At 35.3% G+C, this 25,989-nt stretch overlaps 1 protein-coding gene across 6 annotated transcripts in view; it reads right to left on the bottom strand.

Moving 5' to 3' along the window:
* Positions 1 to 863: 863 nt before the first annotated feature.
* Iqcb1 (IQ motif containing B1) overlaps positions 864 to 25,989 on the bottom strand; it is a 45,591-nt gene continuing 20,465 nt past the window's right edge. For all 6 annotated transcript variants that reach the window (XM_059277792.1, XM_059277793.1, XM_059277789.1 and 3 more), the window contains exons 8-15: positions 23,641 to 23,819; positions 21,564 to 21,673; positions 20,629 to 20,738; positions 17,110 to 17,252; positions 14,654 to 14,802; positions 7,227 to 7,358; positions 2,186 to 2,342; positions 864 to 1,600 (exon numbers count right to left, since the gene is read on the bottom strand). In XM_059277792.1, the coding sequence (XP_059133775.1) occupies positions 1,371 to 1,600; positions 2,186 to 2,342; positions 7,227 to 7,358; positions 14,654 to 14,802; positions 17,110 to 17,252; positions 20,629 to 20,738; positions 21,564 to 21,673; positions 23,641 to 23,819 (1,210 nt within the window). In that variant the 3' untranslated portion in view covers positions 864 to 1,370. The remainder of the gene's footprint in view (positions 1,601 to 2,185; positions 2,343 to 7,226; positions 7,359 to 14,653; positions 14,803 to 17,109; positions 17,253 to 20,628; positions 20,739 to 21,563; positions 21,674 to 23,640; positions 23,820 to 25,989) is intronic.

Raw genomic sequence — 25,989 nt, forward strand, 5'->3', positions numbered from 1 at the left:
AATGGTCTCACTCTTCAGCTTTACTGTTACCCAATCCTCTTGACAGTTATTTTCTCAAGGCCCCTCCTCATCTTCCCCTATGCCAAATAGACATCCCAAAACTTTCCTACAGCTTGTGTGTCTTCCAGATGTATTTTACCTTCAATTTAACATTTATTCAAATATTTGCCAAATATGTAAGTTGCATGTAAGTATATCACACACACATATACCTTATATACCACAAGTATAATCTATACCAATGAAGCATATCATCTTGTAGGTTAGAAAAAGAAGTGGCCAATTAAAGACTATTTCATTGAAAAACAGTGTCGGGGGTTGGAGAGATAGCCAGGTAGTTAAGAGCACTTGCTCTTGCAGATGACTCACGTCAGGTTCTCAGTACCAGTGTCTGGTGTCTCACAACCCCCTTGAGCTCTGGGGGAATCTGACACCCTCTTCTGGATGTTTTGCATACATACCTCTGCATGGTTACACAGACACACTCTCATACTCGAATAAAAATAAAAGTAAAAAAACCAAACAAACAGTAATTGAACTTATTTTCTGTTTTATCATTTCTAAAAGGAAATACACAAATCCAACAGCTAAGCATGGTGGCATATGCCTCTAATCCTCGCACTGGAAGGCAGAAGCAGGTAGATCACTGTGAGTTTGAGGCCAGCCAGAGCTAAATGATGACACCCAGTCTTTAAAAAATGCATTATTTTGGGGGGTTGAAGAGGCAGCTCAGTGGTTAAGATCACTGGCTCCAGGTTCAGTTCCCAGCATCCACACGGCAGTTCACAACTGTCTGTAACTCTAGTTCCAGGGAATCCAACACCCTCACACAGACACATATGTAGACAAAACACCAATGCACATAATTTTTAAAATGTATTTTTAATACAATATAAGAACTACAACCATTTCCCTCTATGTCTCTTCTCCAGTTTTTCAGATAATTGAATGTTCTTTAATTGACCACTGCTTTTTCTAAACTTTGTCAAGGTGAAATATAATGGTAGTAATAATAATGGAAATTCTAAATAATAAATGTGAAAAATTAAAATAATTCTGACAAGTTTTTCAAGAACACAATATTTATTTAAAAAAAAAAACCTTTAGTTAGAAAACAGAAATGAAAGAAATTTCATATTACATGTCAACAATAGAATTACACACTGACTTCTGTTCCACAATAAAAGCTGACAAATCTGTGAATGGAGACAGGGTAGAGAGAAAGGGGAAAGAATTGGGAGCGAGGTAGGCAATGCTCTGCTTGTTGCTTCCAAGTGTTGCATGAAGATCCTCTGGAAAGCCACTGGTAGCCCAGAGGCAAAACTAACAATCTCCTAAAATGTAAGATTGCTGGCTTTCCCAGTTACCCTCTAGGGGGGTTTGGTTCCACCAATAAAGAGAGTTCCTAATTCTATATTGAGCTCATCCTTTGGAACGTCAATCTCATCGCCTGCTTCTTCACCAAGCTTCTTCCACCAAGGGGCTTGTATGTGCTTCAGGGTGGTGAGATGAGCTTGTTTGGCCTTGGCTGCCACAGGCCTAGATCTACTTAGGAAGTGCTCAGGTTCCTTTCCTTCTGCCTCCTTCAGACTTGGTGCTTCTGCAGCAAACAGAAAGTAAATGGGTTAGTACAGTGTGCCAGGCAAACAGCAACCTGCAAACAGCAGAGCTGGGGCCCAGCTACAGTCAGGAACAGGACAGAGTTCCAACTCTGAATGTGCTGCCACTGCTAACAATGAAGGTAGATGTCTAGTCAAAAGTTGCAGTTGTGGGTGAAAGCAACAATCCCATCTTTGGCAACTTCCAGGTTTTAAGAATAAATATAGTTAGCTTAAAAATGTAAACCTTGGTGAAAGCATGTCATTAAAAGTTATAAATGTTCTATAAGTGCACTGCACTGTAACTACTGTCACTGTCTATTCTAAATATGAAAAAATTAAAAGAAGGCTTTGGGAACTACAGACTACAATGTGGCTAGTAGGGCACAACGTTTTTGAAATTAGTAATTTTGCTGGAGCTGAAATATTTGAAACAGAAACTACAGAGTTTGTATCACTGAAAACTGAGATGATGTAAGATTTCCTAGGGCTAGGACAATTTGTGGCATGTTCCTTCTGAAGATTTTGGATGCCACATCTCTTGCATGGGGTATTCCTTTTATGAGACAGAAGGAAGCAGAGCATACTCATCAACTGTTCAATATTGGTGCTGATCTGAGCCATCAAAGCTTCTCTGTGTTGCTGGGCTCTTTCTTCTATGGCCCTTCCCATAAAGTAGTGTTGAAGTTGTTCTTGTGCTTGTGCATGGAGCTCTCTGCTGGCCACATCTGACATCTGAGAGCCCTGAAAACACAATACAGAAAACTTGTCATAAGGACAGATATATCAAAAATATGCTCTTTACCTAACCACAAAGCAGAGCTTCTAGAATTCTTAGCAGTCTCTCATTTTATCTATAGAATCTACTGCAAGTATTAAACTGTCTTTCAATTAGTAGCTTTAGTTGGGTGTAGTCATGCCTGGAATCTTCATGTAGAAGCAGAGGGAAGTTGATCTGAGTTCAGGGCCAGCCTGGGCTACATAGTGATATCTTGTCTCAAAAAACCTAAAAGACAAATAAACAAGCAAACCAACCAACCCATAACAGAAACAAAAAAGTAGCCATTGAGTCAACTGGTCAGAATTTAAACAAAAACAACTTCCCATACCCCAGTTTTATATAACAATCTGGGTGGGCAAGTTTCTTTTTTTAAAATTAACTTATTTTCTCTAAGATTTTATTTTATATGTATGAGTGTTGTGTCTGCACTTAGGAATGTGTACCATGTATGTGTCTTGTGCCCTCAGAGGCTAGAAGAGGGTTAAATAAGATCCTCCTGGAACTGCAGTTACAGATGGTTGTAAGCCACCATGTTAGTGCCAGGAACTGAACCTGGAGCCTCTGTAAGAGCAACAAGTGTTCTAAAACACTGAGCTATCTCTCTAGGCCCCCAAGTTTCTTTCTGGTATGCTTCCACACATCATTTCTTCAAAGACATTGAGATTAGGAGACAACAATGAAAAGTACAAACAGTTTAGTAAGGTCTAGAAAAGGAATACTGTCAATTCCTTTTGTTTTGGACCTCATTTGAAATAATATTTTATTTCTTATCCATCCCTACTCCAAATGCATCTATACCACAATGTTATAACTGGCCCTGGTTTCACAGAATGAGGAATACAAATCAGCCAAAAGACCCTATCCTCCTAATTTAAGGGGGGGAAGTTAGTGACTAATTTAGAAAAGAATAAAATAATCTTATTCTTATAGCTGATAAAATTCCTCATACCACAGTTTTATCAAATATTGATGTAGTCTTGTTCCAGTTGGTAACTTGGTAACTTGCCTTTCAGCCACAGATCTTATCAAAGTGTACTAGAATCTGGCCAAAGCAACACTTATAAAATAATGAATTGGGGGGGGGGGAAGGGGACTGGAGAGATGGCTCAAGTTAAAGAGTACTGGCTGTTCTTCCAGAGGTCCTGAGTTCAAGTCTCAGCAACCACATGGTGGCTAACAGCCATCTATAATGACATCTGGTGCCCTCTTCTGGCATGCAAGCAGAACATGGAATACATAATAAATAATTCTTAAACAAACAAACAAACAAAAAACTAGTGTATTCATCAAAATTACACTCATCCTTCCATATCTATAAGATCTACACTCATATTCAACTGAAGAATCAAAGTATTAGAAAATATTACATCTATGCTGAATTCATACATATACAAACTTTTCTTGTCATTATTTCCTAAAAAGTACAGTCAGAGAACAATTTACACAGTCTTTACATTGTATCAGGGAGTGTAAGTAACTAGAGGTGGTTTAGAGTATGCACAAGGATATGCAGAGATTATATAGAAGAACTAACCATTTGATAAAAGGAACTTGAGCACTTGTGAATTTTGGTATCCACAGAGGTTCAACAACAGTTCCTAGAGAATATTGTAGGACTACTAACTGTTCAAAGGTTATTTTTTTTAAAGGAGAAGTCAAAAACACAAAAATAAGAGCTCAAACTGTATAACAAAAGGCAAAATGAAATTCATAAAAGTAAGGATTTTTGGTGCATCAAAGGACACTGCTGAAGCATAGCCCACAGAATAGAAAAAACATTTCCAAATCATGTATCAAAGAAGAAACAGTATACAGACAACTCAAACAGTTCATCAACAAAAAGGCAAACTGATTTGAAAACGGGCCAAAGTCTTGAATATATGTTTATGGAAATGGCAAATGAATACATGGGGATGTACTGAAAATCACCAATCATAATAAAAATGCAAATCTAAAATATGAGATAACAAGTCATATTTATTAGTTATATTTAAAACAAAAAAAATAGGCCGAGAACAGTTAAACTTTGTACATGGCATGGAATTTGGATTGAAGTTCACTTTTCTATATAAAGATATGCAACTGCTTTACTTTCTCTATCATATTAATTACATGAAGCTTTGGAAATTATATATACTTAGCTCCTGGAAACCATGATTCTGTTTCAATCAGTTGACATATCTATTCAACTTGGGTAACTGGAGCTACACAGTATTTATCCTTTGTATCTAGCTTATTTCACTTAAAATTTCTTCACGGTTCATTCACATTGGCTTTGTGAGTTTTAGGTACATAAAGATTTAGAAATTTTATGTTCTCTTGATTAGATGATGTTTGATAGTACTTAGTTTCACTTTATTTTTCCATTTAAAAAATACATTTTTCAGCCGGGTGGTGGTAGTGCACACCCTTAATCCCAGCACTCGGGAAGCAGAGCCAGGCTCTGTGAGTTCGAGGCCAGCCTGGTCTACAGATCGAGATCCAGGACAGGTACCAAAACTACACAGAGAAACCTTGTCTCGAAAAACCAACGCCCTCCCCCAAAAAAACACCCCCCCACCAAAAAAGTTTCTAATCAGCATATAACCAAGCCTCACTTAAAAAAAAAATTATGTATATGTGTGTGTACCCTGCTTGTTTCCATGTGTACTATGTGTGCACAGTGCCTACAGAGGCCAAAAGAGGATGTTGGGTCCTCAGCACTGAACTTATAGGTGGTTGTAAGCTTCTGATGTTGGTGCTGGGAACTGAGTAAGGGTCCTCTACAAGAGCGGCAAGTGTTCTTAACTGCTGAGGCATCATCTCTCCAGCTCAGATTTTTGTTTTAAGTTTATTCTGAAAACCCTTGTTTTCTAACTGGAGACATACCATTTACAATTACTGTAACATAATCAGTCTCTTACCTTGATATTTCCTATTTGTTCCCTTACTTTCTTGTGCATTCCTTCTTTTTCTGTCTTCTTGATTAGTCAGGTAGATTTTTTTTTTTTAATTCAGTTTCATTTCCTTCATAACTTTTTGCTCTTTGTTCATTGTTGTAGTATGTATTGTTAACTTACCAATTTACATCTGAATCTTTAAATCATACATGTATTTTTTTCTCTCCTGGTTTTTATGTTATTGTTGCCATGTATTTTACCTTTTAGTACGCTACAAAGACTATATTATAAATTATTACTATTGTTCAAAACAAGGACCAGCAACGAAAACCAAAAGCTTATTTTAGAAAATGAAAAGTTTTCAGTGTGAGATGGCTCAGTGAGTAAAGGCTGATGGCCTGACTTTTATGCTCATGACCTACATGGTGGAAAGAGAGAACTGACTACAAATTGTCTTATAACTCCCAGACAACAAATAAGTAAGTAGGTAGGTAGGTAGATAATTTAGTTGAAACATTAACATTTAGCTATAATCTATAGCTACTTTAGTCCTACAATAATAGAAATGAATAGTTGCCATAAAGGTTAAATATCTCCTGACACTGAGATTATTAACTATGTAGTGCATAGGACAAGCTTCTGATATTTTATAAAGGTTTGAACAGTGAGGAAAAATCTCTTACATAGGTAGGGCTAAACCTTGCTATGCACTTTACTTTTTGTCCTTGCTCTGATCCAGTGGTTACATTACTAGGTTCACATATAATCACACATACGTATTCTGCTTTTCATTTGGTGGAGGTTAGGCTCTGGAAGAATAAAATGTTAATTGGTAGGATTACCTAAAACTATTATATCAAACCTCTAGCATCAGTCAGCTAAAGTCTGTAGATTGTAGAAATTTGTGTTTGCATGAGGAGGAGAAAGGAAAGGAGAAAGGGAAGAAAAAAGAGCATGCATTCAGATACAAGCACCATTAGCACAATCCTAACAAAACATGAGCAGTACTTTGATATACTAAGAATGGTTGGTTCAAATGAGGCAAGTAAGAATTCTGACTGAAATGTATAAACTATCACTTTCTCCATAAAAACTGACAAGTGTGAAAAAAGTAGAGGTGATCTGTAGACATACGGGTTATTAAAAATAATGACAGAAATGGTGTGTCATTCTAAACAAAAAGAGAAAAGACCTTCAAAGATGTGCAGGAGAGTAAGGTTAGGGACTCATAGGGAAGAAGCAGGTAGCACCTGCTTGGTTGCACTGTACTCACACAAAGTCAGAGATGTGGGTGTTTCTGTTGGGGAAAAGGTGTCAGCAGCATTACAGTAATAAAACCAAAGAGGCAGGCCATCACATTTTACATCTTAGTAGGTCTTGGAGGTTTATTAACAGACTAGTAAATATAAGTTCTTCTATGTATGTTTGAGTATATAAAGGTAAGGATGAATATTCATTAATTGACAATACATATTCTTATTAGAAGATTCAACACAGACAAGATTTTACTATACTACTATAAAAGAAACAACATACAAGTTTTATTGACATAGTACAGGAAATAACTGATTTTTAAGTTGAGTCCCCATTTACTACCAATTATATCTTTGGATCCTGTAACTGTAAGAAGAGTTCAGGGCTGGAGAGATGGCTCAGAAGTTAAGAGCACTGGCTGCTCTTCCAGAGGTCCTGAGTTCAGTTCCCAGCAACCACATGGTGGCTCACAACCATCTGTAATAAGATCTGGTGCCCTCTTCTGGCCTGCAGTGATATCTGCAGACAGAACACTGTATACATAATAAATAAATAAATCTAAAAAAAAAAAAAGAAGAGTTCAATTTCACTAACTCTGTGGAACTACCTTGCATCCACTAGTCAATATGCATATACATATGGAACACTGCTTTGGTGGTAAATACCATGCAATGGATTAATAAAACTTGTTTTTCAGCACAGAAACGTACATACCGGATGTCTTCTGACATAGTCATCCACTTGTTGCTTCAGTTCAACTCTGCGTGCATCAGTGAGTTCTTGGAGTCCGTGCCAAGAGGCAAATAGTTTATTTTTCTTACGGCGTTTTGCTAGGAATTTAAGAACCTGGAGTGAGACAGAGAGATGAAGAAGAGCCTGTAATTCTGGCCTCTTAATAGCTATCTTTTCCCTACAACCTAAGTCAATGACACTGCTACCGCAACAGTTAACTCAGTATGTATGAGGAAAGGAATGAGACTGTGACAAAATGAAGAAATATAGTAACTTTTTAACTATACAGATCCACCCTTACTTCTAATAGGACTACGTTCCAATAAATCCATTATAAGTTGAAAATACTGGTAAGTTGTAAATACGCTTAATACCTCTACTATCATAGCCTGGTTTCTAGTAAGTGTACATCACTTTCCCACTATGGTAGGGTAGGGCTATCTGTATATTTTTTCCTCTTTCACTTTTTTAAAGGATATGCCCAAATATTACTATTACTGTTGTTTTTGGTTTGCCAGGCCTCACATAGCTTAGTCAACCCTTGAACTAACAATGTAGCCAAAGATGACCCTTTCTGATCCTCCTGCCTCCACCTGCTGAGTGCTGGCATGTACCATCACTCCTAGCTTATGTGGTGCTAGGCATCAAACCTAGGGCTTAATACACTCTAGATAAGCAATCATATTATTTCATTAAAATTGTTTCATATATTTTGTTTTCCTTTACCCCAACTCCTCCCAGATTCTCTCCACCTCCCTACCCAACTTCATGTTCTCATTCTTTCTCTCAAACAAAAAATGAAAATCTAACAAAAAATCATTAAGACAAAAAATGCCCAAACAAAACAAATGAAACAAAGAGCCAACAAAAGCAAAACCATGGAGTTTTGTATTGGCCAGCTGCTCCTGGGCATGGGACCTGTCCTGGAGAAGGGCTGATATACCCAGTGACACTCCTTCAGAGAAAACTGATTGTCCCTTTGCCAGCAGCTATCACTTTTCATTCTGTCAGTTCTGGGACCTCATCTGGCTTGAACCTGTACAGGTCCTACGAGTGCTGCGTAGTCTCTGTGAATTCCTATGAAGCACTCATATTATTTATGTGGTAAGAAATGAATATATAAAAGGAAATAAGCATTGAGTTCTAATCTCAGTTCTAATTCCTTATAAACACTATGATTCTGGGCAAGCCACTGGTTTCTACAGTAAATGCTCTATGTCAACAAAAACAAGGACTTTAATTTTACTTGTCTTACAATATTACAAATATATAAGATAGTATATAAGAAAAGGTTTGGTAATAATAAAGTATTAAAAAAACTTTAAGCTATCAGCAAATTTTCTGAATGTTCTTTCTCAAGTCTTTCATAATAGACAATTTTGGCACAAATATAAAATTATTGTTTGCAATTCTTCATTTTTCCATGTTTTAATTTTCATCAAAATCATATACTGTTTTAAAAGCAATGGTTGGCAAGTCATGCCACAGGCCAAATATAGTATACTATTAGTTTTTGTATAGTATAAACCTGTTTTTTATTATGCTTTACATGGCTAAAAATTTTTTAAAATTTTATTTTGTGACATGTAAACTGAATGTCTGTAAAATTTTATTGGTACACAGTTATACTTGTTTAACTATTGTCAGTCTAACTGTTATCTATAGCTGCCTTTGTGCTTCAACTTCAAGTAGCTATTACAGGCTGCACAGGTTGCAAAGCCTAAAATATTTTATCTAGTCTTTCCCAGAAAACATTTGCTGGTGTAATTCTATTGTTTAAAGTGTCAGTTTTACAAACCCCAAAAGCAAAAGCTTTTTTTTTCCTTCAAGTGAGCACCATCTACTTTTCTATGATTTTTCTCCCAGATTAAATATAGTTACCTATTGATTTTCTTGAACAGAAATTAAGGATTTAACTCCTTCTTATTGCATGTACATTCTATCCTCTATATCTAATATAATTATGTCATAACTTCAGTTAAAACAATATACACATACTGATTATTAAATAAAAGTGAGCCACTTTTTTTGGTAGCAGGCAGTTTGGTTATATAGCCTATACTAGTCTTGAACCTGTAATTCTCCTGTGTCAGTCTCCTGAGTGCTGGTATTAAACATACACAATAATGGCAAGTAAAGCTATTATTTGTTGAAGAACATATTATAATTACTTTTCCTTTCTTGCATATTTTCTCTAAAATTAACACTTATTTTTTCTATGTACTTGATTTTCTACATATTTATTTCTGATTAGGTTCTACAACTTCACTCTAATAGTCAAGACATTAAAATAGATTAGATATTCTATCAAATTGATTTTCTGAGGCTTTCTGACTTGCCTGTTCTCTCTACCTGGCACAAAGCTCATCCTGTGGTCTCCGTCACAGTTACCTTGGTTTCTCATTTTCATCTTTCCCTTATACTTTCTGCAGTCTGGCTATCTACCCACTGGCTTAAGAGCTTCTGTGATATGTCAAAGTGTCTTTTATCTTCCTTTACTTTTAATTCCCTTTTTGGTGAGCACCTAATTTTAGTTGGAAATGGTTTCTCTCAGATATGTCCCAGTTTTACTTCAAGATTTCCTAAGTTCCAATACTGCTGCTGGGTTCTTTTTTCCAAGTGTATTTCACAGAAATGTGAAATAAATGTGTTTCTTTTAGTGTATTGGACATTTATCTATGCTTTAAATCTAACATTTGTGACAATCAGTTTTAGAAAATTCTTAATTTGATTTCCCATTCTGTGTTTTTCTGTTCTTGACTTCAAATGTTCATACATTTGATTTCCCAGATTGATAATATTTTCTTTTTTTTCCTGTTTTCCCATGGATTTTCTTAACTTTTCCACCTAGCCCTCCCCTTCTCTTTTTTGTTATCCCTTTTAACCTCATGTTGATTTGTTTCATGTACTCTCTTATCTGAGGAAATGATAGATCAAAATCAATTTTGTTTTCTAATTCCTGCAACATCTCTCTATATATTTTAGTTGCCCCACCTCCTCCTACACCAGGGATTGAATCTAGGACCTCACATATGCTGGTCAGGTGCTCTATCTCTGAGGTACATCCCTGTTGGCGAATATTATTTTAAGGTATGTTACTTTTGTTCATGTTGCATTTGTTTAACTCTGTGAAGCTGTGTTACTGTGCCTGTGTAAAACACCTGGTGGTCTAATAGAGAACTGAATGGCCAATAGCAAGGCAGGAGAAAGGACAGGCAGGGCTGGCAGGCAGAGAGAATATATAGGAAATTTGGGAGGAAGAAAGAAGTAGCCAGAGAAAGAGGAGGATTCCAGGAGCCAGCCACACAACCAGCCACAGAATAAGAAACAAAGAAAGGTATACAGGAATAGAAAAGGAAAAGCCCAGAGGCAAAAGATAGATGGGATTATTTAAGTTAAGGAGAGCTGGCAAGAAACAAGTTAAGCTAAGGCCGGGCATTCATAATTAAGAATAAGCTTCTGTGAGTGATTTATTTGGGAGTTGGGTGGCAGGCCCCCCACAAGAGCAAAAACAAACAAGACATCCCTGAGTATTAAGTTCTCTATTTCTATCAAGCAATTGTCCTCATATTCAATGATACTTGCCTTTGGCTGTTAAGGGTGAGCACTAAAAGGCTATTTATCTGTAGTTATAATCCTGAAAGCTGAGGAGCAAAGTGGTTGGGTAGATGTCTTAAATGTTAAAATGTCCCTTAACACTGACCTTTAGTATGGTGCTTAATCCTACAAAGCAGAGAGACTCTTTTCCTTTCAGTTTTCTGCTTGGAGATTCTTTTTTACCTGTCCTTCTATCTTTCTTCCACCCTCCTTTTAGTCCCACCCCGGGCTTAAGACATTTCAGTGAGAACTTTTTTCTATTCCTCTCTCAGAAAAACTCCCTGCATGTTTTTCTTATTTGTCATTTTAGTTTGTCAGGGATTGTTTTTGGCTTTTTAAAATGCCAATGGTTTGTTTTGCTAATTCTTTTAATGGCTTTTAGTGATGGACATGTATATAACATTCTGTATTCATATTCTGATAATCAAGTCACCATTCCGGTTCTAGAGAACAATTACTACTTCCTTTCTGAGCTGCTGCTGCTTCTTGGTAGAGGTGAAAAAGCAAGGAAACATCTAAAAACATTCAAAAGGAAAAGTCAGCTAAATTCACATTTAATTCTAACACTGCAGTGATACCAAGAACTCTTAATTTGTCTATGAGAATAAAGATGTCTAATTATTGAAGTGTTTTCAGTGTTCCTTTATTGTGGGGGCATGTCTATATACAGCCCAGAAATGTCTGGTACTTGCTATGTCATCTAGGTTAACCTTGAATGTGAGATCCTGATTCAATCTCTTGAGTGCCTGAATTATAGATATGAGCTACTACATTTCATTTTGGATTTTTTTCTTTCTACTTTTAGCAATTAAAAAAAAAAAACAATGCCTCAGTTAAGTGTGATGGTATACTATTATATTAGCAGTGAGGGGTGAAAATGGAGAATTTAAGTTCAAGGTCATCCTGGGATACATAGTGAGTACACCTCTTAAGAGATTCTATACAAAGCAAGAAAGGAACAGAAGATAGATAACAATTTTAACTTTTCTTTCTTTCTTTCTTTCTTTCTTTCTTTCTTTCTTTTTCTTTCTATCTTTCTTTCTTTCTTTTCCTTTCTGTTCTTTTCTTTTTGCCAAGTACTTGAAAAACCAATTGTTCCCAAGAGATAAGAAAATTTAAATGATAACCTTACTATTTTGTATTTACTTTCAATGAAACTGATGAATTTCCCTCTCTTCCTCTGAAATGAAGACTTGCTGTGTTATCCAGATGGTTTCAAGTTTAGCGATAATGGGATCCTCTGGTCAACATCTTTAGAGGCCATACTACCATGCCCGGCTTACCCTTTTCTTTTTTTACAAATCACAATACTAATAGCAATATAACACAAACCACAAATGCCAGTTATTTTAAATTTCATGTAGCTATACTGAAACTAGTAAAACATGAAATAAGTTTTTATATCTACTGAGTTATATAAAACATAACTATATGTGCTGGCCAGTTTTTTGTTTTTTTGTTTTTTTTTTTTAATTTTATCAACTTGACACAAGCTAAGAGTTATTTTGGAAGAAGGAACCTCAACTGAGAAAACGCTTCTACCAGATTGGTCTGTGTGAAAGCCTGTGGTGCATTTTCTTGATTGATAACTGACGTGAGAGGGACCAACTCAATATGGGTAGTGCAACTCCTTGACTAGTGGGTGCTAAGAGAAAGTAGGTGAGCAAACTATTAAGCCAGTAAGCAGCATTCCTCTATAGTCTCTGTTCTAGTTCCTGCCTCTGAGTTCCTGCTATGATTTCCCTCCCTCAGTGATGTCACCTGGGAAGTATAATATGAAATAAATCCTTTCCTTCCCAAGTTGCTTTAGGTCATGGTGTTTTATCACAGCAGTAGAAACCGTAACTAAGACACTATATGTATAACATTAGCATTCCAACATGTAGGCACTATGAACGTGTTAATGAGATTTTATATATATTATAATATTAAGTTTTCAAAACTTGGTGGTTATATATACTCAAATGCATTTCAGTTTGGACTAGGCACATGGTAAATATTCTACAGCCACATGTGCTTACCTGGCTGCTGCACTGAACAACCAAGACATACCTAAAGTATTTCCTAAAAAACGATGCTTTAAAAATATGGTAAAATGTGCCCTTTAACGGTCACTGCTCTGTTCTAATTTTTTCTAGTACTTTTCTTTTCCTTCTCTCATTTTCATTCTTTTTTGTATTTGAAAGTAATCTTATTTCTGTTTCCATTTTGCTAACTTTGGTCCATTCTTTTTCTTTTTGTTCTGATTTTAACAATAATCTCTCTTCCTTTTTTTCGATTGAGCAGGCATGAGGCAAATTAATTAATCTTTTCCTTGGGTGTTAGTGGAAAGTATGAAAACCAAAACAACTTTGACATAGGGATCACTGCTTTTCTAGGGAATGAATGTACATGAACTAGAACATCTCAGAGAGCCTTTTACAAAACAGATTCATTTAAATCAAGCAAGTTAGTACATCAACTCTGTAAGGGCCCACCTTTAAAAAGGAGGCAGCTATGAAGTAAAGTATCACAAAGAAGGCAAATTTCTCTCAAAAGAAGCATCTCCAACCTGGACATGAATGAGCTATCCTTAGGTTACTCTGTTTAGCTCAGGATAAGTATCAGGAGTATGTATATAATTTAGAATGATACAGGACTGTTTGTTACATATATAGCATAAGAGAGGAGGGAGAGACAGATCACTCCTCACATTCCCCTAGTATTTATTCTACTGGTTTAGAAATACCTTCATAGGGGAGACAGCTCAGCAGTTATGAGCACAAACTGCTCCGGCAGAAAACCCTAGGTTTAGTTCCCAGCACCCATGTGTGTTGGCTCACAACTACCTGTAACTCTAGCTCCAGGCTCCAGTAGGCACTGACAAGTCAAATGCACACATTCCCCCCCCCCCCATATACACATACTCACATGTATTTAAAAAATAAGTTAAAACATCTTTATAAATGTTAATTCACATTGTGCGTTCAAAATTTATCACAGTAAGAAATGAGAACAGCAAAATTTACAAAAAAAGATGATTAAGCTACATGCATTAAGACTTGAAATCTTAATAGAAACCTAATGATGTATAAGAGAAGTAAGTTTTAAGAGAGAAAAGGTTACTAAATGAAAACAAGCCTTGTGCTATGCTTTTCCAAGATATTATTTACTATACATAATCCCCAGGAAAATTATCATTTAAGAATACCATTCTACAATTCAAGAGTTATAATGTTCTAATTATAGCTAAGACTTTCCATGTAAGTTGGCTATTTTAAAAGAATCAAATATGATACATTTGCATAGGACTTTGCAATTTACAGAATTCAGAATACTCATGTATGTCATCTGATGTATATAATAGAATTTTTATTTCTTTTTTAAGACAGAATAAATATCCATTCACATCAAGCTCATTGAGAGCTGACACCAATACAGAAGGCTTGGTTTGCTATTCTTGAGGAACTTGCAGTTCAAATAGGAGAAAAAAATAAATAACAAGGTTACAATCTGGCAAACGGCAAACAAGACTCTAAGACAGTGCTAAGGACTTAAAGTCTACACTGGCTTTCACTGAGGCAAGTAGGTTGTTATTACTATATATATATATATTTTTTAATTTACGTTGCTAGGGATTGAGCCTAGGGTCTTGCACATGCTAAGAAAGTATTCAACCACTGAGCTATAGCCTAAGTTCTTATAAAGAAAGAAATTAAGTTCCCAAAAGCTAAGTGGCTTAATCATAGATTTATATTTGGTAAACACCAAAGTCAATTTTGAACACTTGTTTGCCTCTTTATGTAGAATTGTGTATAATGCAGCAGACTCACTGCTCTTTGAAGTGTAACAGCTGCTTTATACTCTGTGAGAGATGGCCTCTGTTGGCGGAAATTCTTCCTTTCCCTGTACCCTCTCCAGTGTTTCTGGATAGTCAATGCTGATTTCTCTTCCATTTCCCTATTGTACTTCTCCACTTGACCTAAAGAGATGACAGACATTATTATAACATATTCAACTATGTTTTCTCAAGTACTGAAATTAGGACAGCAGTAGTCATAACGATTTTATGGGGTGTTGTTTGTTTTTTCCTTTTTCAAGACAGGGTTTCTCTGTGTAACCATGACTATCTTGGAACTCACTCTGTAGACTGGCCTGGCCTTAAACTCACAGAGATTCACCTACCTCTGCCTCCCGAGTGCTAGGATTAAGGATGTGTGCCACCACCACCCGACAATTTTACAGTTTTTAATTTTTTTCAGTGCTGTTCACTAATTTGCATTTTATAATAGTTCTAAGATTGTAGAAACTAAAGTTTTTCTAGAATACACAGTTTATTTCCAAAAGGACTCAATACTTTTGCCTCAGAGTAATGAGAAAAGGGATGAAAGGCCAATAGTCAGAACAGTCTAACAAGAGAATCATGAGTCCACATAGGAAAGCATTTGGTATGACCGGGGAGAAGGAAAAAAATGTGTTTATGTGCTCTTTAATCTACTCTGTGTGTTTCCAAACTTCTCTCTGATTGGTTACACCAATGACGTTCCTTTGACATTTGGAGTTGCTCAACATACACTCAAGGTTCACAGTAGTTAAATGACAGAATTAAAAGCTCTGTAGAGCACAGTACCGGTGGTTAATACAAAGAAGGCATCTTAAAGAGAAAGTATTAAAAAACAGAGAATTTAATGACTGACCTGATGTAGAGGGGTGACAAATAGAAAGTAAGGATACTGAATGGGAAACTGAACAGATTCTTGGTGCCATTACCTGAATTGGGGAATCAATGGAGAGGAAATCTGGGAATGAAATCTGACTTTAGTTTTGGGAACACTTGTGGAGAGCAAACAAAAAACTAGCCAACAGGCAGCTGGTCACAGAAGCAGCCATTAGATATATGTAGCTATTGAGTAGGTTTAAATAAAGTAAAATGAAACATTCAAGTCCTCAACTATAGCAGTACATTTTGAATATTCAATAGCTGCTTGTAGCTACTGCTACTGTATTGACTGGTGAAAACAGAACATTCACTGGTAACATAAAATGTTTTATTGGGCAGTGCTGCTTAGGAACTTAAGAGAGAAAGTAGGGTGGAGAGGAAGCCAAGGATGAGAGTGCTAAGCATTTTGCTGATAACTGTCATTGTAGTTATGGATAGGATACATCAGGCAGAGTAACATGAGAATAACTGGGAAAGGACAAATTTTGGAAAATATATTTAAAGTAAAAGAGAGGGGGCTAGTGAAGGTTCTTAGGAATGAGTAATAAAAAAGGAAGTAAATGAATGATGAAAAAACTGTGAGGGGATAGGCATGTAGCTGAGTTGATAAAAGTACCTGCCTAGCATGCATGAGGTTCTGGGTTCAATCCTCAGCATGCCATAAAACCAGAAGTGATGGCCCACACTCATAATCCAAACACTTGGGAGGTATTGGTGGGAGGATGACAAATTCAAGATGATCTTTAGCTACATATTGAAGTCAGACCAGGCTATATGAGATCCTGTCAACAAAATAAAACAAACGAAAAATTCTAGGGAGATGGCTCAGTTAATAAAATGCTTACTATGCAAGCATGAGAGACTGAGCTTGGACTCCTAGTACCTATGTAAAATCTGGGCACAGTGGCACATGGCTGTAACCCCAGTACTGGGGGACGACAGGACAGAGACAGATACTGGCAGTTTGCAGGCCAGCTAGCCTAGCCAATTACTGAGCTACAGGGTCAGTGAGAGACCCTGTCTCAAAAACTAAGGTGGAGAGGGATAGAGAAAGACACCTGATGTTGGCCATATACACATGTGTACCTACTTACACATGCACACAGATAAACATGTACACATAAATACACGCACACACACACACACACACACACACACACACACACCACAGCATACTCTTGTTAATCCAACTTAGTCTGTCACAAGTGGTGAGAAGATGTCACAAATTTTATACTAGAGAATGAATAAAGTTCAGACTGTGCAAATATTTAAATTTCTTTTAAGAGTATTTTTATGTCAATGGTGACTACCTTTAATTATTAACTTTCATGTTTAACACATGTATCTGAAAGTAAAACAAAACAAACAAACAAAAAAACCCTTAAAATTAACAGGTATGAATAAGAAAAGCTGTAACTTTTAAAATCCAGAGCTTTAATATGATTTCTCTAGTGATGGGGAAGGGAAAGGCAAAGAGTTCCAAACACAAAAAAGAAAAGAAATTATCAGGTTGCCAGAAACCTTGGTTGAAGATATTCTAACATTTATGAAGTTGATACCAGTACTCACCTGGGTGAACTATTTCAAGCATATTCAAGCGTGACTCTCGGGAAAGCCTCATGGCTCTCTGTCTTTGAAGCTGCAATCTTAATCTGAGGTCTTCTTCTTCCTTTTGCCTATTTAGTTCCAACAATGTCTTTGTTCGTTTAGATCTGTGAAAGAAAAAGGGTAAGTTCCTTACATACAATTTTATAAACTATGTCCAGCAAATACATGAAATTCTTGATTTCATGAATAATCAAATAAATAGAGACAAAAATGTTTTGGAAGGTAACTGCTATCTCTAGAGATATTTAGATCATCAAAAGTCTAGAGAAATATTTAAATACATAGAAAAAGACTCAAAAATGCAGACCAACCAATTCCATTTTAATCATTTTCTTACTGAAATAATCAAATATGTGAAGACTTATGTTCAAGGATGTTGTAACATAGTATTACAGTGGTAACAAGTTGCAAAGTATCCCACAATAGTGGACTGAATAAATAATAGTGAGTCATTTAACAGACAGGATTTTACTAATTTTGAAAGTAGAAAATTTGCAAAAACTTTTTAGTGACATGTACTGTAAGGTGAAAATAAAATCAAGAATACAAATTGTGCTAGAAAATTATATTTATTTACATAGAAATATAAATTATTTAAAAACGTTAAAATTTCAATAGTGATTTTCACTGCATGGTACAATTATGTCTGACTTTTAACTTTTTAGGTTTATTTTATTCTTTCTTTTTTGTTTTGTTTTAGGTTTATGGGGGCTGGAGAGATGGTTCCACAGTTAAAATCACTAGCTGTTCTTCCAGAAGTCCCAGGTTGGATTTCTAGCACCCATGTGGTGGCCCACAACTGTATACAACTTCAGGTCCAGGAGATCCAATGTCCTCTTCCCGCCCCTGTAGGCACCAGGAATGCATGTGGTATATAGACCTATATGTAAGTAAAACACTCATATATATAATCGTTTTATTCAGCCATAAGAAAAATGAATCCATGATATCTGCATAAAATGAAGGGAACTGGAAATCATTAAGTAAGCCAGACTGACAAATATGCAAAATCCGTATTAAATTTTGTCCATATTGTGTATGTTTAATGAAACTAGAAAGAGGATCATGAGAGGGGAGAGGTGAAGAAAAAGAGTCTATTCGGGGTAGGAGAGAGAACCAGCCAGAGGTGGAGGCAAGTGCAATGAAGGAGTGGGTGAGTTAAAACAAAGTGTAACAGCATGTATGTGTGAAAATGCTATAAAGAAACTCTACTTTTATGCTAACTTAAAAAATTTAAAATGACAGAATCTTAATTAGACCCATATATACACTTCTACATGGACAAACTCATAATCCTGAGGTACTTGTTGTTTCAGTGTAGTGATGTAGATTGTATGCTAACTATGCATTCTACCATTGAGCTAAACCCTAGTCTTCGGAGATATTTTTAAATAAAGATTTTAATCTTGAAAGAAAAAGTAAACAAGTAACTTTGGCAACTATGGGGCCAAACCTTAAAGATCTGAATCCATTGTCTTGGGGTATCTTTAAATGTAAAGGGATAGATGGCTGAGGATGATGGAAGAAGGTAGGATCCCTAAGCAATAACTACTGAGTTCACTTACATAAGGGATTATCAAGAACATTCAAACATTTTAGAAAAACAGACAAGGTCATTTAGGAAGTATTCAGTATTTCTCAAATTCTTATGGCCACAGAAATGCTTTTTTAAGTTGTTCGGTTTTATTTTTCTTTATTTCTTAAACAGCTGTAGGAGAAAAAAAGCAATGCTATCAGATAATGATAGCGCTGCTTCTCATGAGTGCCATTATTTAATGTTACCTGTCTGGAACTATAAATTTTAAGGGCAGAAAAAATATTTTTCTTCATCCTGTCATTTTTAAGTGCCATATGCTAAAACCTTTTCTATCATCTCAAACTTCTGTTTCAACCTTGTGAGGTACACCTTTAGTCATACATTCATTTACTTGTTACAGCGCTGAGAGTCAACCTAAGGTCTTAAGCATGCTAGGGACAAGCTCTACCTGAACTATAGCCAGTTCTCTTTTACTCTTTACTTTGAGGCAGGGTCTCTGCTAAGTTGTCCAGTAGTACTGGTAGCCTTGAACTCACTCTGTAGCCTAGGCTAGATTTAAACTTACATTCTTCCTATGTTAGTTTCCTGAGTAGCTGAGATTACTGGCCTGTGCCACAAGCCACAGCTATTATCTGTATTTTCTAGATTTGAAATTTGAGGCTAAGAGTTTTGATAACTTGTCCAAGATCATTCAGTCAGTAAGTTACTGAAGGCTGTGTGTGTGTGTGCACACACACACATACACACAATTCTGGAATACTTTCATATAAGTACAGTAATTTTGGAATACTTTCATACATATGTATACGTGTGTTTTGCATATGTTGTTTACATATGTATTTTATATATGATTTACATATGTATTTTGTATATATATATTTAGTATAATATATATATATATATACTTAATGCATGTTTATGCTTGAAGCATAATACTTTCTTTGCTAACAATACTCATGCCCAATAGTATTTACAACTTGTCTTTAAATTTCTCTGAAAGAAAATTTTCATAGGCTATCCACTAAGTAACACATCCAGAGTGATTGTGTGACAATGTATTTTGAGCATAGCGCTATTTTTAAATGTTTTTATAACAGAAATGCAGCTGCAGTTATTAAAAGATTGGTTTCAGTTTTTAAAGTTTATTTCTGTAAATTGTCAGTTTCATTTTAGTGAGTTAAATTTGGCTTTAAGTAATGATGGATGAAAATAAAATCACCTCGAGATGGCTCTACTTTATAATCAATGTTAGATTTTTTTTTTCATTTACTTTTTGCTGTAGTTCTTTCTGTAACCTGTAAGAATTTGGCTAGGTTAGTTGAATCAGAAAGTGACTCATATCTTTAGTATTTCATTTTTCAAAGTACAACTGAAGTAGAGATCAATAGTTCTGTCACATCTAAAGGATCAATCTAGCCACGCCATATTTACTCAGGAAAAGTTAGTTAACATCTTTAATCTTTAAATAGTCACATAGATTATCATAATTACATATGAGCACTTATAAGAACCGTTGGTTTTGAGAATTTAATAATATAAATATCACTGACTCCCTCTTCAGGATTGGCCCAAAAACCTAGACAGGAAGTGGACAGGACTGAGTATTGGATTCCATCACATTTGTCATATTATGCCCTTTGTTCTGAAAGGGTACCTGGTTACTTGAGCATTGGTACCCAGTAACACTATGGAACAGAATAAAGACAAGAATAAAACAAAACACATCAGGAAAGTAAGAAAAAGAGGAGAAAAAAACCCCAAAGCTAATAAAACCTCTCGATTTCCATTCATCTGTGCTTTGGTAACATTCTCTTAACATTGTTTCTTTTCTTTTTCTCTCTTTCTTTTTTTTGGGGGAGGGGGAGAATGAGTAATTACAAATTTACATGCAATGCCAGATTATCAATCATTTCAATCAAAATTGTTTGGTTTGGTTTTTCTACCTGAAACTCCTCTGCAAAGCAATCACAGCAGACGGAAGCTTCTTTAATCTCTTTCTGGTCTGGAAACCTTTCCAATAGGCTTGAATCAAGCAAGCTGCTTTATGTAGTTTCTGAAATTATACACCAGAAATAATTTTGATACATCTCTAGAAAGCCTTTTTGAGAAGTTTAATATCTTAAAATACCAGGCCAGGGTAAGTGTTAATCCTCACCTCTAAATAGGAAACAAGTTCATCAGGACCAGAATGCCCAAGTATACTATACCTGGCTGTCCAGATACATTATGTTAAACTAGAGTAATAACTTGTCTAGTTAGCTACAAATTCTCTCTCTGATCTCATTTCCTTTTCAAGGATTTCAAGTCCTGCCTAATCTTTCATAATCTATTTTGAGCTAATGTCTTTTGTTTGGTTACTTGTGGTTTTTTGAAACTAATCTTGTTAAGATAGTCCATAGTGAATTAAAATTATGATCCTTCTGCCCTAGCCTCTGATGCACTGGGAATAAATGTGTGTGTCACCCTGCCCAGGGAGCTAACTTGTTAATGTTTTTATTTAGTATTTTTAAAAGATTTATTTTTATTATTTTTAATTATGTGTATGTGTGTTTGTGGGTATGTGCATACCTGCTGAGGCCAGAGGCTTCAGATCCCCCTGAAATTGGAGGTGCAGGCATTTGTGACCCATCCAAATGGGGATTTCATGAGAAATTCTGAAAAAAATTAACCTGCTCAAATCTATAAATAGATATGAAAGGGAGACAAATTGTGTTTATGAGTAGACTGAATCAAACAATACAATGAAAATCTTAAAAGATTTCTATCATCTAGGGATAATGCTTTGTTTAAAGGATTAAGAGAAGGAAAGTGAGGCTTATTTAAGGAGAACTGAGGTTCAATAGTTATCAAATATCACACAAATTATTTTTTATAATACCTGTTCTTCTACTTCCTGATGGATCTTAGGGGTTAAAAGACCAACGAGCTGTCTAAGTTCTCGACTAAATTCTGTCATAGTTTCCTGTTTATTTAGCAGACTTGTAAGTCCTGAAATAAAATAACAAGACATAACAATTATCAATAAAGTAAGATTTTGTTATATAGGTATTAATGAAGTTTAAGTCTGGTTAGGAAATGAATAAATATAACAACATGATTATATATATGATTTTCTTCTTCTCAAAGACTTCTATGTTGAGGTCTTCACAATCTTCCTATGTTCTGAGAATTTTTACTTCCTTGACTAGTGCGATCTGAATGTAAAAATATATCTAAACAATTTCTTTATTAAAAAAGGGCAGTACGTTCACTGCAGTAAGTGAGAGTAGAGAGAATGTGTTTTCCTTTCAACACAAAAACCTTAAACTGAAACACTTTTAAGAAGACAGTTATTGTACACACATACTCTATATATGCCTACCTTGTGGAAGCACTTAAGCAGGCTATTATTAGTCACTATTAATCAAAGAAAATTTTTATTACACTAACATCTATAATTGGAGGTAAGCCAAGAGGTTTCTGAGCAAATGCAGAAATGCTATTAGGATACTGCATTTTAATTTCAAAATAATATAGTAGTCATAAAATGGACAATGTAACCCTTGTATCCAAAGCATGTTGGAATTATGTGTGATATAAAAAAAATAAGCAAATAAATTGCCTTGCAGTGCACATTTGGGGCTGCCATCATATGGATCTTTTCATGCCTTATATATTCTTTAAGATACAAGTTCTCAGAACTTACAATTACAAAATATCTTGGTAAATTTGAGTAAATTCTACTGTTGCAATTTTATCAATCACTCAAAGAAATGAATAGGGATTAAGGTAAAATTCACATTTTCTTGCTTTTATTCTTTTTTGGGGGGACGGGGGGGGGGAAGGTGTTGAGACAGGGTCTCACAATGTAGCTCTGGCTGTTCTAGTATTCACTATGTACTCTAGGCTGGCCTCGAACTCATTGAAATCTGCCAGGTTCTAACTCTCAAGGGCTGGGATTAAAGGCATGCACCTCCACACCTGGCATGGACATTCACATTTCTGGAGGACTCTAGTTACAGGATTGAAAATGTATGCCTGGCATAATAACAACTAGAGGTCTATTAGTGGTGCTTATCCTACCTCTTTTCTTACAATATATAAAATAATTAAAATGGCTACAGTAATAATAGATATAAGAAAGTTACTAAAGTACCTTTTGAATCACCAAAAATGATTAAGGTCTATTCTAAATGACTAGTAATTAAACAGACCCTACAAATTTTAAAAGTCCCATGTAGCATCCTATATTAATCATATTTAATGAACTACAAACCAATATTTTACTATACTGAATATAAATATATTAGTTAACAAAGAAATAACATAAAGCTGACATATAATTTTGGCTAGTAGTTAGAAAACTATAAGTAATCTTGAGTAAATTATCTAATTTTTCCACACCTCTTATTCCATACCTATAAGGATAAGAATATCCAATATACCAAAGGGGTATTATAAAAACTAAAGTACATAGAATAGTGTCTTACAAGCAGTGTTCAATTAAATGAATACTCTCACACAAGAATGATAGTTAACAATGAATTTATTTATTCTCAAGATTTATGGCATTTTAATCATATGTGTTTGAGTTTGAAATGTAAGGTATATTTTGTTGTTGGATTTTTTTTTGAGTAAAGGCAGTGAAAAAGTAAGAGATTAATTATTAATTGATAACTCACAGTTCTGATAAGGTCACAGACATTTTTGGTCATTATTTTACTATTTGGTATAGCCAATATAAACATTTTTTTGTCAGAGAGGAAGTAAACATTTATTATAACCCCACCAAGAAAATATGCATGCTATCTGTTGATCATATAGTGACATCTGTTCTGAAATGGTATATGTTATAACAGGTTTATCTGCACAGTTCAGCTACTAACTTTTCAAAATATAAACATTTTGTCATTCATAAACTGTCAATATATTTTTGTCTTGGAGAACACCAAGAAAAGAAAATATGTATGACTTACCTTTGTAGCAGGCACTTAGTCTCAGTAAAATCAAAATTTCCTGATGAGATTCAGCTAGCACTAGCAGGAGCTTTGTAGCAATACTTCTTATGACTGGACTAGGAGTTGATAAAAGCTTGAAAAGAATTTCATCCAAAATAGAATGCAGGGTTTTTCCTTCTATTTTGAGTAAATCACCACTAATAGGACAGAATAAAAAAGTATAATTACTAATGCATACATGGTTATCACAACAAATTTAAAATAAAAGGTTGGTAACTTAAATGCCTGTGTGTGGCCTGATCCAGGAAGATAGCCACTTTTTAAAGCATATAACTTGGTTCTAAGAATTTAGACTATAGCTTATTAAGTCAATTAACACTGCTGATTCCCTACTGTGGGTAGAGGACCATATTAGGACCAACATTGAATACTAAGTAGATGAAGGTCCTCTCTTTCTTCTCAGAGAAACTTGTTATCAAACTGAATACAAAAACAAAAAGCAAACAACGACAACAACAAAAAAAAAAAAACAACCAAAAAACTATACAATTAATTAAGTGCTTCAAAAGCTTCAAGGTGACAAATCACAAGACTGCAGTAAGACTCAACAACTAAATGATATACTAAACCATGTGCGTAATTTATAAAGAGCATTTTATTTCTTTTGGCATTTCTTTTTTTATTTTATAATTTAATTTAATTTTACATATCAGCCACGGATTCCACTGTCCTCCCCCGTCCCGCCCCTCTTTTGGCATTTCTTTATTATCATTTTGCATTACTGTTGTGGACTTTTTGCTTTGTTTTGCTTTGTTTGGGCTTTTGCCTGTATATTTCAAAGTTTGTTTTTTGTTTCTTGATTTTTTTTTTTTTTAAGAGAGAAAACAACAAAGTTTGGTAGGTAGGGAGAGGTGGGGAGGATCTGAGAGGAACTGGGAGAGAATAAAAAACATGATCAAGCAGGGTGGTGGCTAGTTCCCAGCACTGGGAGTAGGAAGAGAGGGGCACATGCTGGACTAAGAGGCAAGCAGATCTCTTGAGTTCCATGGCAGCCAGGGCTACAGAGAGAAACCCTGTTGTGGGGGGGGGGGGGGGGGAGGGAGATCAAAATGTATTGTCTAAAAAAAAAAAAAAGAAAAATGTAGTGTTAAAAAAAGAACTTGTCACCGGGCGGTGGTGGCGCACGCCTTTAATCCCAGCACTCGGGAGGCAGAGGCAGAGGCAGAGGCAGAGGCAGGCGGATCTCTATGAGTTCGAGGCCAGCCTGGTCTACAAAGTGAGTTCCAGGAAAGGTGCAAAACTACAGAGAAACCCTGTCTTGGAAAACCAAAAAAAAAAAAAAAAGAACTTGTCTATTTCATCTAAGTTGTTGAGTTTATGAGCATCAAGTTGTTCATATTATTCCTTTGTGATTTTTTTAATGCAATAAAAGATGTTATCACTCTAAACTTTTACATTAGTTGTTGGCAGTTCTTCTATTTCTTTCCTGATCACTCTTGCTGTAGATTCATTTCATTCATCTCAGATTCAACTTATGGTTTCACTTACTTTCTCTATTGCTTTCATTGGCTTTATTAAAATTGATTATTGCTTTGATGTTTATTGTTTTCCCTTTTTGGTTTAAAGCTTACTATTCCCATATTTTCCTACTTTACTTAAAGCAGAATTGATACCCTGATTTGAGATTTTTCTTTCCCAATATCGATATTATTAATATAAAATTTCTAAGTATTGTTTGAATTATGATGTACCTCAGAAATTCATCTGTTTCTTTCACATCTATTCATTTAGAAATAATTTCTAATTTTACTTTTGATTTCTTCTGTTTTGTAGATTATTTAGGTATGTACTATTTCTTACATTATTCAGGGACTTTCAGAGATCTGCTTGTTACTCATTTCCAACCTGATTCCAACTTTCCAACATCTTGTTATTTAAATCCTTTTAAGTTTATTGAGAATTGTTTACAGGCATTGGATATGACTTTTAAAAAATGTTCCCTATGACTTAAAAGAAACAGGTAGACTTACATAGGTGGGCTGATTGGTACGCTACTGCAATTTTTGAAGAGAACCCTCTGCAGGTATCGGATAAAACTTTTTTCTAGTAGTCTGCCTTGTGAATTTTAGTCATCTTGCTTTCCTCTAGATTCTCCACTCTATTTCTTTAAATCAAGCTTTCCTGCTACACTACATCCTAAAAACTTAGTACTAAGTCAGGGCAACTATGAAGCTTTTTGTATACTTGGGATCTTGAATGTACTCCAAAGGCTCATGTGTGAAAAGCTCAGTCTCAATGAAGGAGCTATTAGGAAGTGTTGGAATGTTTAAGGGATGGGACATACTGGGAGATCCAGAGATCACTAAG

This window comes from Peromyscus eremicus, chromosome 12 (genome assembly GCF_949786415.1).
Source record: "Peromyscus eremicus chromosome 12, PerEre_H2_v1, whole genome shotgun sequence".
NCBI lineage: Eukaryota > Metazoa > Chordata > Mammalia > Rodentia > Cricetidae > Peromyscus > Peromyscus eremicus.